This window comes from Doryrhamphus excisus, chromosome 6, assembly GCF_030265055.1.
Source record: "Doryrhamphus excisus isolate RoL2022-K1 chromosome 6, RoL_Dexc_1.0, whole genome shotgun sequence".
NCBI classification, from domain to species: Eukaryota; Metazoa; Chordata; class Actinopteri; order Syngnathiformes; family Syngnathidae; genus Doryrhamphus; species Doryrhamphus excisus.
The window spans coordinates 10,172,094-10,191,884 of NC_080471.1; the positions used below are offsets into that span (position 1 = coordinate 10,172,094).

Consider the following 19,791-nt stretch of genomic DNA (forward strand, 5'->3'; position numbering starts at 1 on the left):
TCAATAAATCAAATTTTAAAAAATATTGTAATTGCAATTGACAATATCAAATTTAAACATTTTTATTTTTAATAATCATGTTATATATACTGTATACAATTTTGACCAGTTACTAGACATAGGGACACCATGTATACTGTATATCTTTGGTCCTGCAATAATGAATAAATACAGTAAGTAAAACAGAAATACGTTTCAATCTCGTCATTTAAGACATATTTGCCATATTTGCCATATTTTATATTGATTGTGTGCTGAAGTGCATCCATCATGTGCTGTCTCATGCAAATAAACCAAATTTTGGCTTTATTGTCTTTATTTCATGCTTTGCATACAAGACATATTTAAATAACAAAAACAGGATGAAATATGTTCATTGGGAATAATAACAAAGTCTACATGTTGTAGGGAACAACTGTTGTAAGAATAACTGCTTGCAGTCATCTGATTCTTAAAACTAATAGAGTGCCGTTGTACTTCATGATTTAGTTGATCCATGTCATGTGATGAACATTCAGCCATCTTTTATGCCGCTTATCCTCACTAGGGTTGCGGTGGTATGCTGGAGCCTATCCCAGCTATCACCAGCCAATCACAGGGAACATACAGACAAACAATCATTTACACTCACGGTCATGGCCAATTTATAGAATTGCCAATTTACATGTTTTTGGAATGTGGGAGTAAAAAAAAAGTAAATATGATATAGCTTTTTGGTGCAATAATTCAAAACTGTAAGAAATACAAGATAACAGTCAGCTGAAGGTGGACCTATTTCGTGAAGTCACGGGAGTTGGGAGCACAGTCAGCAAAAAAAAAAAAAAAAAAAGCATTAGTATCACACTTTGCCGTAATAGTTTGAGATCCTACAGTCCCTCCGCTAAAGAAGATGTGATCACATGACACCAAAATTGAGCTCTTGGGGCATAAAGTAGGTGGCAACAATCTGATCTGTTTCTCTGCTCGCCAACCAGGCTTTCCACCAAAGCTTAGGGATCAAATACTTATTTCTCTCAATCAAATATACATTTACATTCCTCTTTGATAAAATAAACCAACCATAAAAATGATGTTCCGTTCATATCTTTGTGAGGGGGTCAAATATTTCTTTTCCCCACTGTGCATCCACAGTGTACATTGCATAATGTCAGTGGCCGTGCTGGTCCAGATCCAGTTAAAGACATGCTGAAGCTCAACGGCTCATTAGCCGTCACGCTGTCGCACTTTAGCACCCGTCACTTCACACAAAGCTCTCCTCCATGTTGGAGCACAGCAGGAATGAGTCCACCAGCCGCGGTTTGATCAGCTGCTGATGGTCGGAAGCCTCGATGCTGTCTGGACACCCTGCTGCCAGCCTCCTCAAGGCCGCCTGCGCACACACACACACACACACACACACATATCACATGAATTCCTTTTTATAGGCACCCACTGACCAAAACACTGGAAACTAAGGAGATCCTGCCCGTACAGAAATATGGAGGGCTGAAGGGGTCACTTAGATATTCTTTAACTTTGTTGTTCATGAAAGCAGCCTAGTCTCAGCTTTGTGTTAACAAACCTTTATATTTATTCATATTTTATGGCTTTTTAATTTTTTTGAGCTCCTTTGTTATGTTTTGATGTGGGCCGTGTTTAATAGTTTGGTAGTTAAAAACAAGCCACATTTTGGACACGGATAAAAATGAATTTATAATACAGTTGTGAGCCCAATAACACTACTAATAATATCATAACAGCTCTTATGTACTGAAGGTAGTTTATACGATGACCTTTTTAGTATTTCAAAATGTGTAGCTATGCAGAGATTAAGTTAATGTGGAAGATGTAGGAAAACAAGGTCCTTTAGAAGGCTGGGAACCGCTGGTAGAATAATGATTGTATTCATGATACTCTACGTATATGTACATGTACATACTACGTACATATTTGTTATACTGATATTGATTAAAAAACACAAATGAAATGTCTCGTTTTTGAAGTGTTTAAAGGAGCGCATGTATGATTCTCACTTTAATCTCGTAAGAGCAATTTGGAAATTAAGGCATGAGATGACATTCAAAGTGTTTTAAAGGCAAACAAATGTCATTTTAGATGAATATATAGTATTTTTTTTATTGCAACGTGGCCTCTGTAACATCAATTAAATAAAAAAAAATGGATGCTAGTATTACTACATGAATGTGGTATTATATGAAGTAATTCCAATCACATTAGGTCATTGCTATATTATATGTTATTATTACATCATTAGTATTGATATATTGTTATTTTACACATGCAAATTGTATTTTTCATGACTGTACTATTATTTATGACCCTAAAACATGCGCCCAAATGGTTGTGTGGCCCCAAACGCCCCCTAGTGGTCTTCACTACAATTATGTTATTTATTGATTTATTATTAATTCATTCATTCATTCAGTCATTTTCTGCCGCTTATCCTCACGAGGGTCACGGGGGTGCTGGAGCCTATCCCAGCTGTCTTCAGGCAAGAGGCGAAGTACACCCTTGGCTGGTCGCCAGCCAATCACAGGACACATATAGACAAACAACCATTCACACTCACATTCATACCTATGGACAATTTAGAGTCGCCAATTAACCTAGCATGTTTTTGGAATGTGGGAGGAAACCGGAGTACCCGGAGAAAACCCACGCATGCACAGGGAGAACATGCAAACTCCACACAGAGATGGCCGAGGGTGGAATCGAACTCAGGTTATTTATTAATAATTAATTAGCTGTATTTAATTTTTATTCTATTATTTTTTTTTTTCAATCATCTCACACATGAAATGTATTTTGCTGCATAAATCCAATGTATTATGTAATGAGTTTTAGGTTTAGGCAACACAAGGGACAATTAAATAAATAAATAAGAATGGCACAACTTGCTACAAAATGTGTATATTTATTTTAAAACAAGTTAGTCTGGAGATTAATAACATTTCAAAAATGCCTAAACAAAAACTGTATTAAGTAAGATAATCAAAATGTTTGTTTTTGTTTTCTACAAATTACTAATTAAAGCAAATCACAATGTGATGTTATGTATACGCTCATGTCTAGTGGTAAGGGTGACTTAGTGATGACATATTGATTAAACAACATGCAGCCGTAATCCAGTTTCCTCCCACATTCCAAAAACATGTTAGGTTGTCCATAGGTATGAATGTGAGTGGGAATGGTTGTTTGTCTATATGTGCCCTGTGATTGGCTGGCGACCAGTCCAGAATGTACCCCACCTCTGGGTTAGCTGCAGCTTACCCGTGTGATCCTAGTGAGGACAAGCGGTATAAAAAATGGATGTGTGGATGGATGGAAAGTGCAGCCACTTATCTTCACAAACACACATACACACAGTCGTACTTACCAGGCAAGCGACCAAAACCGAATCACTGTTATTTCTCTCAGTGGGGGAGCGACACAGCTCAATGAGACGAGGGACGGCTGTAGGCAGAGGAGGGAAAGCTGACCAAAAGTGTCCATCATCACCAGCATTGTTATATTTACATACGTATTGGTATTAGTGTACCTAATGAAGTGGACAGTGAGCATCCCAAGAGTGTGGCTGTGTCTCAATTTATGCAATTTATACATTTTAGTAGTTGCACCCAAAAGGCTCAAAATGGTCGAGTGTGCAGTGCTAGTATGGACGGAATGGAATCCTACCATCAAACACACTTCAATAAGTATGTATACTATGTTCAATGTGTACTTAGCTCCCATGGGCGTGGATTTGGCAGTGCTGGCGCAAATGTTTCTTCTTTTTCATGGTGAATTGCAACCTCTCAAGTTAGTCACTCCACTCATGATTTGTTGTGTGCTCTCTGTGTGAGCACACTTCTAGTATGTGCTCAAAAGAGTAAGTGTAAGTACGCCAACTGAGACACATCCATGGTATAGACAGTATACCATGTATTTTTATATGACAAGTATTTGATTTGAGACACCACTCTTCACCTTTCAGCTGAATCGCCGTCATGGCCACGTCGTTGTCTCTGCTAAGACGTGCCAGCGTGACGGCGGCCTTCTGCTGGACACGTTCGCAGGCGGCACCCTCAGACGGGCTGGAGGAGGACGGCTTCTCTCCCAGCAGCAGAAGAAGACGTTCGATGCCTGACAACCACAAAGATGTTAGCAAGTATCTGATGATACTTATTGTGTATTTATTATTAATTGTATTGCTTTGGCATCCGAGTGGTTAGCTCGCAGGCCACACAGCTAGGAGCTAGAATTCAAGCCTCGGCCATCTCTATGTGGAGTTTGCATGTTCTCCGTGGGTTTTCTCCTTGGACTCCGGCTTCCTCCCACATTCCAAAAACATGCTAGGTTAATTGGCGACTCCAAATTGTCCATAGGTATGAATGTGAGTGTGAATGGTTGTTTGTCTATATGTGCCCTGTGATTGGCTGGCGACCAGTCCAGGGTGGACAGACTGGGATAGGCTCCAGCACCCCTGTGACACTCGTGAGGATAAGCAGTAGAAAAAAAATGAATGTATTGCTTTGATTGACATGCCTCCGAGCTTGGAAACATATGACACAATGCTGCCATCTTCAGTACCTTGCTTGTACTTCAACCATGGCACGATTGTCACTCTTCTATTCTAACATGTTATTTACTTTTGACAGCCCACTGACATATCTTCCCCCAAAACATTGTATTTTGTTAATGAAGGGAGGTCCAGTTAGACAAGTTGGTCAAGTTATTTTGTTGAAAAAGTTCAAATTGACTGCTCTATAACACTTTCACATGTACTTTACTTTATATGTTTAAGTACATCTGTCAATATATGCTAAGCTATCTGAAGAAAACAGCTTAGACAGCTTAGCTTACTTTTATAAGTGACCTAATGTATATATTATGTATATTTCTCATAAATAATGACTTCTTTGCATTTGTAGGATATTCCACATGACAATAAAAACTATCTGCGGGCCGCTATTATGTATCTTGCGGTACGGTAGGTTTATAATCTTCAACTCATTTATTAGCGTCATAGCATTCATGCAATACATTTTTTTGAGGAAATACACCACTTCATCGTCAATAAAAGCGAACACTGCGGTTTTATTTGAATGAGGGACTAACTGATTACCTTGCTCCTGCAGGACTTCAGAAGCACACTGCTCCAAGACAGAGAGGTTGGCTAAGATTGTCACCACCTAAAATGCAAAAATATACACTCAGTGGACGTTATTATTTGTTCTTGTGACTGTTAACACAATTACTCCCAGTGACAAAGAAAGAAACTTAATGCAGAAATTGCTTGTGAATCTGGAATTAATATACAAAAACCATGTGTATACTTGTAAATATTTCAACATAATTTTTTGAGCTAGAAGAGGTCAGGAAACAGAATTAGGAATGGAATGGTTTGAATGGGGTGAGAAATATAGAAGTAGTGAAAAAGTAGTGAAAAAAATGTGTGGGCATGAACATAAAGACTAAAATTGTGGTGTACAATATCATTCAGTCTGTGTGGATGGTCTTCAGCACACAGGACACATGATCAAATATGTCATGTGACAAATTTGTTGTTGTTAGCGCCCACCTGGTCCTTAGAGTAAGGCGTATCCACTCTCTGGCGGTCCTTGCAGGCCTGCAGAAGGATATGGATGGCATTGAGCTGCAGGAGGATCTCACAGGCCATGCTGTCAAAGAACGTGATGTTGGCCAAGGCCGCTGACGCCAGGAGGAAGACTTCACCACAGGAGGCGCTCTCGCACAAGTCTGAAAGCCAGGAAGGATCCTCAGATTTTATTGCAAAGCTTCAAGGGGACCTATTATGCTTTTTCCAATTTTCTGACCTATAAATGTTGTAATAAACTATGCCAAAGTTCCTATTAAACTATGTCAACGTTTCAGATAATAAGGTTGGAACCTTATATTGTAAGGTTCCCGGGTACAATGTTCCCGGGTACAAGCTATAGGCTTGCCCTTTGTTGAAGATTTTACCGTTAGCACAGAGCTTACGCTAATTGCTTCCAGGAAATATTTCTTTAGGTTTGAACTTGCCTAAAGAGGCAACCATTAGGCAGAAGTGGTTGGAGTTGCAGATCCCTAACCCTGATACCTTTCCAATGTTACTTGGTCAAGTTGAAGAGTTAAAAGCGCAAGCAACAATGGAATTTATCAGTGTCCTAAATGTGTTTATTTTGTGAAGGTAAGCAATCATCTGTGTAGCATTATAACATTATATCGTACAGCAGTATGTCATAAAATTGTCCTATGCCCACAAAATGTGAAAGTGGGGTTCGGTGGTAGTACAGAAGTCCTCATGAGTGCTTAGAAGTGTGACCAATCACAGCAAAGTGGGCGTCCCCAGAGACGGCTGTGGGTGGAATAAATTAGAACAGACGTCTTAGAAATCCAATGAAATACAGCTGGAATAGGTGCAGATTTGGGAAGATCTGGAAAGCTTTCTGTGCAGGTTATCATGTGTAGCTGCGACAAATCAATACAAAGGGCAGAAAATTAGCATAATACGGTAGGTCCCTTTCAGCAACATCATCATCATTATCAACAGGTTCCTCCACAGTGTCTGATGCGACCTCAAGCGGGTCAAAGGTGAAAGGTGAGTACTCACTAATGAGTGCAGTAACGATGTCGTGCATGCTCTCCAGGAAGCTGGCCAGGTGCTGCGTAGATGTGTGGTGAGGCGACGTGATCTGAGCCACCACTGCAGCCGCCTCGGCCCGCGCAGCCTCCACGCTGCTGTCGTCTGTCAAAATGTCCGCCAGGCACAGAATGCCATCCACCTGGTGGTCAAACGTCCTCTATCAACTCTGAACATGTCAAATCCTCCAACTTAGACACTCTTGACCATGTTTCTCCAAATAAATATGTTCTTTCACTGTGTATTATGTCAAACTAAGACAGGGGCAACATCACATTAAAAGCACAAAATGAATGCTATTATAAGGTGGCTGTTTGGTGCATATGCAAACAGGCAGTCTGCTAGCATGAATTAACTTGAGATTGTGCGCCAAACAATGCACAATAGCACTCAATAACATCACCTTACCTTTATACATTCCCACATAGTATCAGTATTTGACACCAAGTATGAGGTGAAAGGAAAAAGGTTCAAATAGAGTAGTCTATCAGTGCAGCGTGTGGAAAACTTAGCACACACACAATGGTGCGTTCAATGACCGTCGAACAAGTAGGACGGGTTGCCATTCACAACAAACAATATATACATGCAAACATTTGTAACTATGTATTGTTTTTTAAAAAATAAAATAATGACCCATATTTCCAGACTTTATATGCATTTAGATAAAATACTATGTAGTTATTTATTTGTGTTGAGTGGGGCCCACGTTCTCCCTTGGTTATCATAAAATAACGTACTTCAAGTCTTAATCCACACGAGGGCAGTGTTGCACATTACATACAAGCTGTTTTGCACAGTGCATGATTTTTTTTTTACAATATTGTTAGCCTCGGTGCTTACACAGTTACAAAAATCCAAAAATAAAACTTATACTTTGGATATACACTAATTGACACTACTAAAACATCCATTCACCTATCATATACAATATAAGCTTGTAATGCTGAAATGTTTGAGCAACAAACTGCATCCCATTGTAAGAAATACATATTTTATTATTTAATTGCTTGTCAATCAATCCCAGTCATTGTTTGTTTGCCATCAGTATCACTTTGGGGAACAAAAGTTTGGAGATGAGCATCCGGTGTGACTCTCATCCAACCACACCTGTCACTCTCATCCGGTGATGAGCATCAATGCGCCTACATTCACAGAGCTCTTCCCTATTTTGGTCTTCGTGGACGTCAGCAGTACAGAGGCAGCCTGGCACAGTGATGTGGAACCCCCTCTCCCCCACCACCCCCACCCCACCTACTCCAGGAAATAGGCTGCTACTCCAAACATAACTTTACTGCAGTTAGACACAAAGTGTAGCGTCAGGCAACAATTTCTACTCTTTCTAGGAGTGTTTATCAAATAAAGAAGTTTCTTTTTTCTCTTTCTCTGTGGTCCCATTTATCTGTCAATCATCCAGTTATGTTTTCAGCCAACATGCTCCATGTTCTCCATACATAATGTTCCATGTGGGGATAAAACTGTGATGCACATCCAACAATAAACAGCAAGCACCTTCAACAGTGACAGTTGTGTTTGTCGAGCCTGAGCGGTCGCCGACGAGCAGACACTGTTGACAGCAGACCCGCTCCTCCCCCGGGACAACACTGCTAATCAGGAACGGACATTTGCATTGTTTTTTCTAAAGACTTTACACACCTGGATGCGTCACCATTAGGCGCTCAGGCTTGGCATATCTCTGTGGAGAACACACTGTCACGTCACGCTTTCCCGCCCTGCCTTTTATTTTTTATAGTTTCCCTTCCTACTATTTCCTTTTTTGTGTTTCCTTTTAACTTGAGTACTGGGCGGAGCAACCAGACACACCTGCACACGCTTCTCGATAGGGGTGTACAAAAGCACAGCGACTGTGGCAGGAATATGCTAGCTAAGTAATTAATTACAATGAAATCACTATTTCGTGGTTCAATACGGCCTATCATTAGTTTAAAAAATATGTATATTTAAGCAAATTGTATACTGACAGTCAAGAGAAACTTTGAGGTTGACTAAATACACATTGCGCAATACTCAGTGTGTGTCTGCGTAGTTTGAGGATTGGTTTTGGCGGCCCAAAGTTAGCTCGGATAGGCCCCAGCGACCCTTGTGGGGATAAGCAGCATAGAAAATAGATGGATTTTGGAGGCCTATATAGAGGCCCCACGAAGGCCAGCATTGTTAGTCCAGTGAACGGCATCATGCCACATCTACCAAGTGAACAACGTCTCCAGGCTCTGGGTATGTTGTGGCTACAGTAATATAGCCAGGCGTATGGGCTGTTCCCAACCCACAATCAGAATCCTGCATGAACGCCACAACACAACAGGCTGTGTTGAATGTAGACTTCACCCAAGGCGAGAGAGCGTGACAACTCCCGACCCGGTTGGTTGTTGTTGTGGGGTCTTTTGTGACCTCTTGGAGAAGTACTCTGTACTCTGGTGTGATTTTGGTTGGCTGGCCACTCATGCGAAGGTTCACCACTGTTCCATGTTTTCACCATTTTTGGATAATGGCTCTCACTGTGGTTTGCTGGAGTCCCAAAGCTTTAGAAATGGCTTTATAACCTTTTCCAAGCTAATGGATCTCAATACATTTTTGTTATGTTTTATTCACATAGAGCCATTCAATAATAAAAAGTTTCATTTCAAAATGGCATTTTCTATTCAGCTGTGTTCTCCCTGACTAACATTTAAATATGTTTAATGATCTAAAATATTTAAATGTGACAAATGAGTAAGGGGGCTGTTTAGGCCACACAGCTAGGAGACCAGGGTTTGATTCCCCGTTCGGCCATTCATGCATGGGTTTCCTCCCACATTCCAAAAACATGTTAGGTTAATTGGCGACTCCAAATTGTCCATAGGTATGAATGTGAGTGTGAATGGTTGTTTGTCTATATGTGCCCCGCCTCTCGCCCGAACACAGCTGAGATAGGCTCCAGCATTCCCGTGTGAGGATAAGCGGTATAGAAAATGAATGGATGAAAAATCAGTAAGGGGCAATCATTTTTTCACACCACTGTAGGTGTCACCCTTGTATCTCACTTTAATATGCAAAAATTACAAACATATGTAAATATAATAAAATATATTAATATATAATATATAGGAGACCAGGGTTCAATTCCACCCTTGCTGTGGAGTTTGCATGTTCTCCCTGTGCATGCGTGGGTATTCTCCGGGTACTCCGGTTTCCTCTCACATTGGGAATGGGAGCGTGTTTGCATGTGTGAGCTCTACCTTGTCTAGCTGCTTGATGCCTTCCTCCACGCAGCAAATGGAGGCCACAGTCCTCAGAGCGTGAGCGTAGAGGCCCTTGAAGCGATCCTGTCTGCAGATTTTGAACAGCGACACCACCGCTCCTTCCTGCATGACATAATGACGCACCAACATTAACACCGAAAGAATGAAACACAAAGCCTCAACTGTCCAAGTAAAACACTTTTCAAGTTTCTTAATAAACACGCTGAACACAATACATAATGAAGAGGTGTAGTCATACTCAACGGGACAAATAATACATTGTTTTCAAGGAGGGCACCATAGGGTCCAGCAGGTCCTAGCAGGACTACGTCAAAAGAAGCACTCTGATTCTCATCGGAATAACTGAATATATCAGGTTTGATAAACACTGTATTTTTCATGAGCTGAAAATGAGCTCAATAGCTGCTGTTGCAGTAAAAGAAACAAATATGCGTCATGTCCACACAGACGATGGCCTATGGCAAACATTTCCAGGTATTCATCTGTGTGCAAATAGATGGAATTACCAGCTGGAAGACAGCCATTATCCGAATAAGGCCATTAGAGCAGCCATGTCTCGTTCACGCTTTGGAGTGGCCAATCACGCTGCCCTCCAGCATGACCGTTTTTTTTTTTTTTTTTTTGCTGTTAGGGCGCAGCTGTGCTTGGACCTCCCAGCATGTTGGCGGAAGTGATATATATGTTATAAAGAAATATGACAAGGATTTAACAGATAATTCCCAGTTTTTCAAGAAAGCAGTTTTGTTGCCCTCAATCATCAGGTATAGGAAGACTGGAACATCCTCAAGAGAAGATCTACACCCAGGTTAAAATGAGGACGTGAATAATTCAGGAGTGTGATGAAATGAAAGACCTCCAGTAGGCCATTTAATTTGTCTTCAGTTTTACCTGCACGGCTCTTCCTCGCCGCTGCTCTTTTTCACACGCCATTGCAGCTCCATTGTTTACACTGGCTTCACCCTACCACAGAGCCCATGAAGCGCAAGTTTTATTGTCACGCTCACTGACAGCATCACGCACAAATGGACCGCTTGGTTTAAAAGGCCTCTGAGTATTTGTATGAACGCAACAAAGCGGCGTGTAATTCCATAATTGTCTTATGGGATGATTTCTGCACTCTGATGCACAAAAGACTGGCGGCTTTCACCAAATCAACGCTTGTTACCTATGTACATGCCGAAACTGTTTTTTGGATGTTTCTACTCAGACAGACAGACATCATGTGAGGAACTTGGGCCCATTTTTGGCTTCAGAGGAGATGCAAGAAAAACATGGTCGGAAAAATGTAATTTACAAAAGAGTGCCATGAAAGCAACAATACTCATATACAATCTTGCCTCGTTTATTGTGGTTAATTTGTTCCAGTCCCGACTGCGATCTGTATATTTTGTACTGTCGAGGCATACTGATGACAATATTAAGAGGTGGCTGGATAAGTAATGGCACCACTGATGACTTCACACCTACCTCAGTATACGATGAACAGAATCCTCTTTTAACTATATCCAATTTGGTAGGATTTGTGCTTCTCATAGGAAATAATAGTAATGGAAATCATCTTGCTAACACCTTAAAACAGGGGTCTCAAACTCAATTTACCTGGGGGCCACTGGAGCTAGGGTCTGGGTGAGACTGGGCCGCAAAAAAAAAACGCATTTACTAAAAACAGAAAAATGAATAAACTTTGCTTTTGTTTCCGATTTTCTACAAGAAAAGCTCTGATAAAACACTCCACTGTTCTCAAATATCTTAATTTTTATTTTTCTACACAAAATAAGATGAAAAATAAATGAACAAATCAAGAATAAAGAAAATCAATCCATAATAAATAAATATAATAATAATAAAACGACAAATAACAGAGTCTTGAGACACATGCTAACTCGCAAACTAGAGAGCTTGCGACATAAACGGTAGCCTTCAAGTTATTTAAATAGCCAAAAACTTACCACTTCCACATGGATAGGGAGGATAACTATTAACAGTTATTTAACCTTTAACATGAACATTAATCAAACGTAATAATTTTTTCTGGGTACATATCAAACTTGCGCGGGCCGCACTAACATTAAACTTTCATATCAAGGCGGGGGCCTCAAACTAGTGTCCTGCGGGCCACATTTGGCCCGCGGGCCGCATGTTTGAGACCCCTGCCTTAAAACCTTTACTAACTGGCCTTATTTTCAGTAAAATTGCAACTCTTAACTGTAACCACAGTTAAGATCACTTGCTAAAGACAAAGGCTGGGTTTCAATTGGTGCAATTACAGTTAGCATTTTGAGTACACCAGAGCATTGCAATGAGAAGTATGTCAAAATGTTGTTGCCCTCAGTCATGACAAGGGATGACAGCTTTGTGGCAGTGTATAATCCCTCAGTTTTTCGCCCACAGCTGTACGACAATGTTGAGTCAAAGTCCACTAAGGTGTGCACACTGATTCATCTATTTATTTCAGCAGCAGTAGCTGTGCGTTGTTACTCACTATATTATTCACAGTGTGTCACAACAGAGGAAATCAACTCTCCTCCCCATTTATAAATCGAATCACATTTAACAGAGGAAAAAAGCACAAGGGAAGTACGTACTCTGCGGAAAATGATAATGATGGTTGGAGTGTGTGCGTGTGTGTATGTGCGTCTTTTCGCTGGCATTGTATCGTTTAGTGTCGTGCAGTCATTAGCAACTACCAGGAAGCAGCTTCTGCCTCACACTGCACACCCACTTCAACAAGGTGGGGCACATTGATAGGTAGACACGCCTAAGCCTTGTGATCGATGCATCCTGCTAATGGGAACTGACAGTATTGATCTTACAATCTGTTGTGAGTGCGTTTGTGTGTGTGTGTGTGTGTGTGTGTGTGTGTGTGTGTGGAGTCCTGGAAGTGGCCAGCTAACTAATGGCACGATTGTGAATTGCTGTCTGGTCTGCCTGATCTTATCTTGTAGTTACAGACAACATGTACGTTTATGTTGTACAAGGCACACATGACAGTTGCATACCCTTGCACTGCTTTCCAGCTACGCATTTTGTTGCATTTCACTGATTTCAGCTCTGAGATCTGTTTCTGCATGGAGTGTGACCTGCACATTTTTAACTGAATCTTAAGGCTGTGAATATTTCCTGTCTGTATACAACTCTGAGGGTGGATAGCCCACATCTTCTCTGATTTCAGATCCACATTTGCAATAAAAATGACATTAATTAGTTCCAGCTGCAATAACACTACCCTTCTCTCTTTACCATTGTTCGCTCCATATAAGGAAAGCTGACAAGATAAATGGGCAACAAGAGTTGTAGTTGTTCACAGAGATGACATCACACGCTAATACTGACAAAGAGCTATAAAAACTGGGGTGGCCAAAGTTCAGCTCACGGGTCTTCTATTTAATATCAGAGATTAAAGTAAGTGCAGACCACAAAGCCTGGGCTAGTTGAGATGCACTGGCAGGGGCAAGCACAAGCTAACATTGACCTCTCTGTGAGCTTGCCACACAACATTACAATGGAGGGGGGGGGGGGGGGGTGTCACTGGACAGTACAATTGCGGTGCCAATACAAAAATGACAGCACAACATTAAACTGGAAAATAAACACACAGGGAAGTGCCAGTTTGGGGAAAATAAACAATGTTATCTCTAAACGTGTAACGTTTTACAAAATCAGTACCGCAAAGCATGCTGGGAGTCGGCATCACTCCCAATACTTGATGCAGCCCAGCACCACACTGACTCAACCCTCAGTAGCCCCCAGGTAAATGGAGTTGGAGCCCCCTGCTCCAGAGAGAGGTGGGGAATTGAATGCATGGTTTATTCTGTAAATTCAGGACTGACGATGTGTGTGAAGTCAGCGGTCAAATTAGTACGTGTTCACTTTCAGACTTTATTCATAACAGAAGCAAAAGGTCAGTTACTTTAAATAACTGTCAATGGATGTTCCTCGCTACTAATCAGTGATGACAGTACACCATAACACTCTAGTCCTGGACTAATGCAGTACCTTTGCAATGATGCTGCAGAGCTGTGGACCATCTTGGGTGAGGGACAGCAGGTTACTGATGGCACTGCCGATGGTGTGAATGTTGTCTGAAGACTCAATTTGTTTGATCAGAATCTGCAAGAACAGAAGCTCTGGCATGTGAAACACAACAAAAAGTCATTTGACTTTTTAAGAGGACAGCATCAATTACAAACCTGGATCTCATTGGCTAAGGCCATGTCAATCATGTTGCTGAATGAATCACTGACATCAGTCAGGATCTCATGGATGGCATCTCTCATGGACTTCAAGAAGAACTCGTCCTCAGTGTGAAGGCACCTGAGAGGGAGGGGCCCGGTTAAGATCATGACAATACTGTAGACAGGAAGTCCGACTAATCCAAAGCAACAGTAATAAACATAGTTCAATGAATAGACTGTAAATCTGATAGTGTGAGTGTAGTTTTACCTCTCTGTGATATTAGTCAGCTCCATGCACTTCTCCAGAAGAGACGTCTCATACTGAAAAGCAAACACAATGTGATAAGTGAGGGCACAATGTGACCAATCACTGCTGAGAACGATCACCTTCTGCATCTCAGGTGGCGTGCTTCGTGCTGCACTGTACTCGTGAACCAAAGAGCGCACGTGGCAATTCGCCCGCACCGCTGTGCTGTGGACCCTCTGCCAGCGTCCCTTCTCTAGCCGCTGGAACATCTTGCCCAGCTCAGTGCTGACCACCAGAGCCCGGCGAAGTAACGTCTGAAGGTTGTTGCGGGCCACATGGTCCCCTGCCCCAGCCCCGCCGCTCACGATGAGCTCAGCCTGCTGGGTGTCATCGTCCACCTCAATGGGCTTGGCCTGGAGCACGCACATGCACTCCACCTCCGTCATGTGGCGTAAGTCCTCCATCCATCGCTGGACCGAGTCCACCTGCAGGCACTGCATACGGCTGCTGCTGGACACAAAGACATCGTTTTTTTCCAGTTGACCATGTGTTTTCATTTTTTATTCATGTTGGATCACAACTACAGAGAAGGTACAGTATGTTGCAGAAATTTTCAAATAGTGGTCCACTATGAACTGTCAGGAGGGACACAAGAGGGGAAAGGGGGTAGTAGTACTTTCAATGTTAGTGCAGACTGCCAACATATACAAAGTACTCAACATGCAATATATTGAGATGGCAATATACATACAATAAATATTGTACTCAACATGCAATTTTGATATTTTGTAACTGTACACTAGGGTGCATCAAAAAACACAATTATTGAATTTTGATATGGCTGGGTACTAAAAGTGTTCAAATATATGTAGAAACAACTCATACATTATTTAGGGGTGCCACCATACATCTGTTTTTGTGGATTAAAGTGGTCAACAGTTCAATGGTCGCCATGGAGATTTGAGGTCAGCAAAGACTGCAGCTCAAGAACTGGTTTGGTTTTGTGTTGGTATTTATACTCCTATTACATATTACTAGCAAATTTGCGGTTTTGTCTTTGTAATTTGAATATTCATAGTCATATTTATAGGTATTTAGTGCTCATTGCCTCTACTGTAGCTAACATTAGCTAGCTACAGTTTGCTAATAGTTGAGCAAGCATAACATCAACAACAGTAATATAGAGTAGACAGTATTGCTGATGTTTCATATTTATTGAGAGTGGTACTGTAGTCCTACATAATCTGATATACACTTGTCCATTTATTATTTTAGGCACTGTGCAGCACAACCCACCAGCTCTCCTAAGATGCTGCCCTCAACAACTAGTTCCTTTCAGACTTGATCTTTGGTCTGGGCCCCCTTTGATAACCCTATAGAAAATGATGCTGTATAGATGTTCATTGTACTCAACATTTCCAGGTGCATTTTCCACAATTGCACATAAAAAATTGCACATTTTCTGAAATTTTACAAAAGTTTATGTGTGAGGTGGCACCCCTAAATCTCAATGGATTTCCTCAAAACTTTGCAAAAGACATTTTTATGTTCATTAGAAAAAAATGGAATGCCAGCCAAATTGATATTATGAATTTAAAATTTCCCATTCAAATTTGATGCACCCTACTGTACACTGTAAATGTCCAGTGTATATTTTTCTATACATTCATGCCTATGTTTTATATTCAGGATTTGTGTCATACGTCTGTGTTAAGTTCCTTCTATCTGATGCAGCCAATCAGCTCCCTATCTCCTCTTGTGTTCTTCCTGCTGTCTCGTTTGTGCGATTAACCTTAATGCATTCATTTACTGTCAGTCTTCGTCACATCTTGTCTTGTCTTTGCAGCTCATGTCGATTCCGCTGCTTTCTTCTTGGACAAAAAGTGATTATTGCAAAATTCCAATAAGTTGTCTGGATGTTGGAGGAGGCTGACTACTGGGTGGACAAACAATCAATATCCCCCAAATGAACTGCAGCTTAAGGGAGTCCCCAAAGTGGTCGTGTCAATGCCTATAACGTCTCTAATTTTCTTCCCTGGGTACCATCTGTAGTTGGTCACTTGAGACCACACAGCACTCAATGAAGGCGGGCGTAGCATTGTGGTCATGTGTACTCACCAAACACACATTTTCCATTGGCTAGCTGTCTTGGCGCATGGCGTTTGCTCAACCAGGTATTGGGTTTCCGTTACACAGTACAGAATCATTAAAAAACCCACAGCTCCATTTCTGGTCTAATCCACTAACAAACCCAACAGCGGCTGGCGGTTTATGAAAGCAAATCAATGTGGGCTTTTGCTTGGGTCGCGCTAAGGTCTCATAGCAGCCCCCCCAGTGCAGAGAGACTTTTTCAAGCCCAACCCTCCACGGAAACCAAATTACCTCATTGCTGTCCTACCAATCCGAGCACTTCTTAGGACTCAAGCAATGTGAAAGTTCAGAAACCGTCATCAGCTATGCAAAACAGTGGAACCTCCAAAGTTCTACAATTTGGACTTCAACTAGAATTTGTGTTTTTTCTTCTGAACTGTGTTTTTCAACCATTTCACTTGATTTGTTGACTTTTAGGCCCATGTTGTTGGTGCTACACCACTCCACAAGATGGTCCATCTCCCCTCGATATGACTGATCTTTTTCATCCTGAATTACACCTACGACAGTTGCTTTGTCCGCATACGTATAGTGCAGTTTGTACCAGACACAGAACAACAGTCATAGGTCGGCATAGTAACCGGACAGTAACTATAAGCAAGCAGCCCTGAGAACAACGTGTGGTCAGCAGGATGGAGTCTGAGGTGTTGCTTCCCACTTGAACCGTGTGGAGTTTATTTGTTAGAATGTCCACTATCCAGCAGCACAATGGGGTACCCAGGCCAAGGGATACCAGTTTGTTGATGATTTGTTTGGGGATTATTCAATGCAGAACTGAAATCAACAAACTGCATTTGTGTATGTGTGTTTTTGCCTTCCAGATGTTCCTGGCTCAGGAAGATCGCAGGGAATTTAGCATCATTTACAGAGTGCTTTGGACGATAGGACTGTAAAGGGTTGAACAAGTCTTTTAAGGCACTCGATCAAGCAACATATACATAACAATCACAACCTCAATGACCAGAGAGCTGTGTGTTAGCACAAGTTTGTTTTTCACGGAGCGGGCATTGGCCAGCAGATCTTATACCAGAAGTTTTCTGGAAGGTTTAGCTTTAAGATAGCACCAGCTCCTTGATAGGTGCTCTTCTTCTGTTTTCCATCACGCTGCCTCCATAAGGTTGGATAAAGTTACAGATGCCCGAAAGGTGCATCCTTTCAGCATCAAGCCATAACATGTCAGATTCACACTGTCAATGGAATGGGTGCCACCATCTTCAGTACACAAGATTTTAGTGTTGACCTTGTTATGTTAATGAATCTATTCATTTCATAACTACTCACAAATACAGATAAAGGTTTTCCAAGGTTAACATACGTGGTTGTCAGGGGGAAATCGTAAATAAGGAGTGAGTCACGCTCAAACAGCTTGATGAGCACTTGTTATGGTTGAATAGAAGCAACGCCAGACATTTGCTCTCCATTTAACCACTGACACCTAAACCCTGCTAAAGTCTCAAGATTCCAACAACACTACACCAACACATTCACGTTCCAAATCCTGCACATCTCAAACCCGATGGAGCCATTTCCACATATTATATAACATCATCTCATAAGAATGAGTCAGGTTTGATTTACTCGCCTCGGCGGCCACAAATCGTTCCCCTCGCCATGAGAGCACCGATGATAAGGATAATAATAGGTTTGTTTTCCAGAGTGGAAGCAGTGTACTTACTTCAGCAACAGTTTGCCAAACATCACAATATTTACATGCAGGATTCAGAGAGCACCCAGAGGTGTCCATTATCCCATACAGAGATTGGGCTATTTTCTTTTAGGTACAGGAAGTCTGAATAGCCTTTGTCTACCTATTTGACCTTTTCACCACAACTAACTTAGGTTTGGTCAAATATCATTCCATGCCAGTAAGATTCCTGATATTTAAAGACATGAACCTTTGAGCCAAGATACATCTAACATCTTAGATTGAACATCATCTATTAGTAGGATTTTTGCTCCGACATACAGTAGCAACAATGATAGTCCTACAACATATTTCCTTAATGTGGACTCACATTACTATTGGCTCAAAATGATTGGTTTCAGAGGGTGTTGCAAAACTGTGCTTTTTGTGATGTCACAGAGAAGCAGGCTTCCTTATGGGTGTGGCTGTAGACGCAATACTCTCTCTGCCCTCCCCCAAGCTCTGCTCTGCTTCCCGAAACAAGCTCCGGCGGAAGTTATTGTAGTTGGTGATTCCCAACAAGAGAAAAATATTTTCATCTGGCAACAGCATTTCATACGAAACTGTTTTTGTGAACATGAATGTGAAATACCCGGCAAACTGAAGCCAGAAGCAGCGCGCAATGTCGGACACGCTGTCCGTCCATGGAGACGGAGAGAACCAGAGTGCTCACTCTCTGGAACATGGTAGTCCCGCAAAAAACCTGTGATGACCGATGTTTTGCCAAGATTTTCTGCAGTTCATAAACACGGCACCCTCACGTCCGACTTCTGAGCTCCACGGCACCAGCGGTGCCTTTGACAAAGTGCGTCCGACCATGAGTCCTCCTCCTCGGGCACCCGAGGTTGGAGGAGCACCAGCGGTGCGTACTCTTTGAGTTCATACAAGGTAAGTCAGGAGTCTCCAGCCAGGAGCTCATGAGCTACCAGTAGCTCCTAAACACTTTTCAATGAGCTTTCCAAAGACTTTATTCATGTATTATCAACTCCTATACCCACTATATTAGAAAGTGTTGTTCGCAGTACTCAGGAAGTAATTTGGGAATGTGACCAATTCCAGCATAGTGGGCGTGCCCAGAGGTGGGCCGTGGGTGGACTAAATTAAAACATTTTGGCAGGAAGCAAAAATCCAAGGAAATACAGCTGGAATAGGTGCAGATTCTGGAGGATCTACAAAGTTTTCTGTATGTAGCTGCTCTATTGGGGTCCACAACTCAATGCAAAGGATTGAAAAATGAGCATTACAGGTCCCCTTTAAATAATGTATTTTTTTCTAATTCATTGACTTTTGCTTCAGCCTGAATAAATAAAAAGTAATATTTAATATATATATTATTCAAATATAAAATACTAGAGCAGAGTTTCTGTTGGACTTTAAGCGAAAAGAAAACTTTGTGATGATTCATTTTTTAAGCATTTGTGCTGCTGGTCTTGTTCTTCTGCATGAGTCACTGAAAAGCCGCTGCTCTGCTCCACGCTCACGTGGTGTTTCTCCTGCTCAAATGTGGTGCACAAGGGCAGAGTGTGAACGCCAAATTGATTTTAGATGGCGGTTAGCATTGATTAACTGTGTTGTAACACAATAATATTAACTACTGTGTCTGTTAACACAATGACATTTATTTGAAAGACAAGCTTTGAGTTTGAAGT

The 19,791-nt window shown here is 41.5% G+C and overlaps 1 protein-coding gene across 1 annotated transcript; it reads right to left on the reverse strand.

The window, feature by feature from the left end:
• Window positions 1–309: 309 nt before the first annotated feature.
• Window positions 310–14,864, reverse strand: LOC131131428 (protein inscuteable homolog). The gene is made up of 11 exons (XM_058076138.1): window positions 14,448–14,864; window positions 14,329–14,381; window positions 14,076–14,199; window positions 13,882–13,995; window positions 9,862–9,987; window positions 6,596–6,767; window positions 5,561–5,739; window positions 5,105–5,171; window positions 3,967–4,122; window positions 3,377–3,453; window positions 310–1,369 (listed from the first exon to the last, which is right to left on the reverse strand). Exons 1-11 carry the CDS (start codon window positions 14,862–14,864, stop codon window positions 1,241–1,243), a joined length of 1,614 nt encoding a protein of 537 aa, XP_057932121.1. The 3' UTR covers window positions 310–1,240.
• Window positions 14,865–19,791: the final 4,927 nt, after the last annotated feature.

Excerpts from the sequence above, each read along its gene's own strand:
- LOC131131428 (XM_058076138.1), bottom strand. The coding sequence starts at position 14,864 with ATGAAAACACATGGTCAACTGGAAAAAAACGATGTCTTTGTGTCCAGC. Across the intron at positions 9,988-13,881 it reads TCTGCAGCATCATTGCAAAG|GAAGGAGCGGTGGTGTCGCT; the intron begins GTACTGCATTAG and ends TATGTCATGCAG. Across the intron at positions 5,740-6,595 it reads CATCGTTACTGCACTCATTA|ACTTGTGCGAGAGCGCCTCC; the intron begins GTGAGTACTCAC and ends CCTGGCTTTCAG.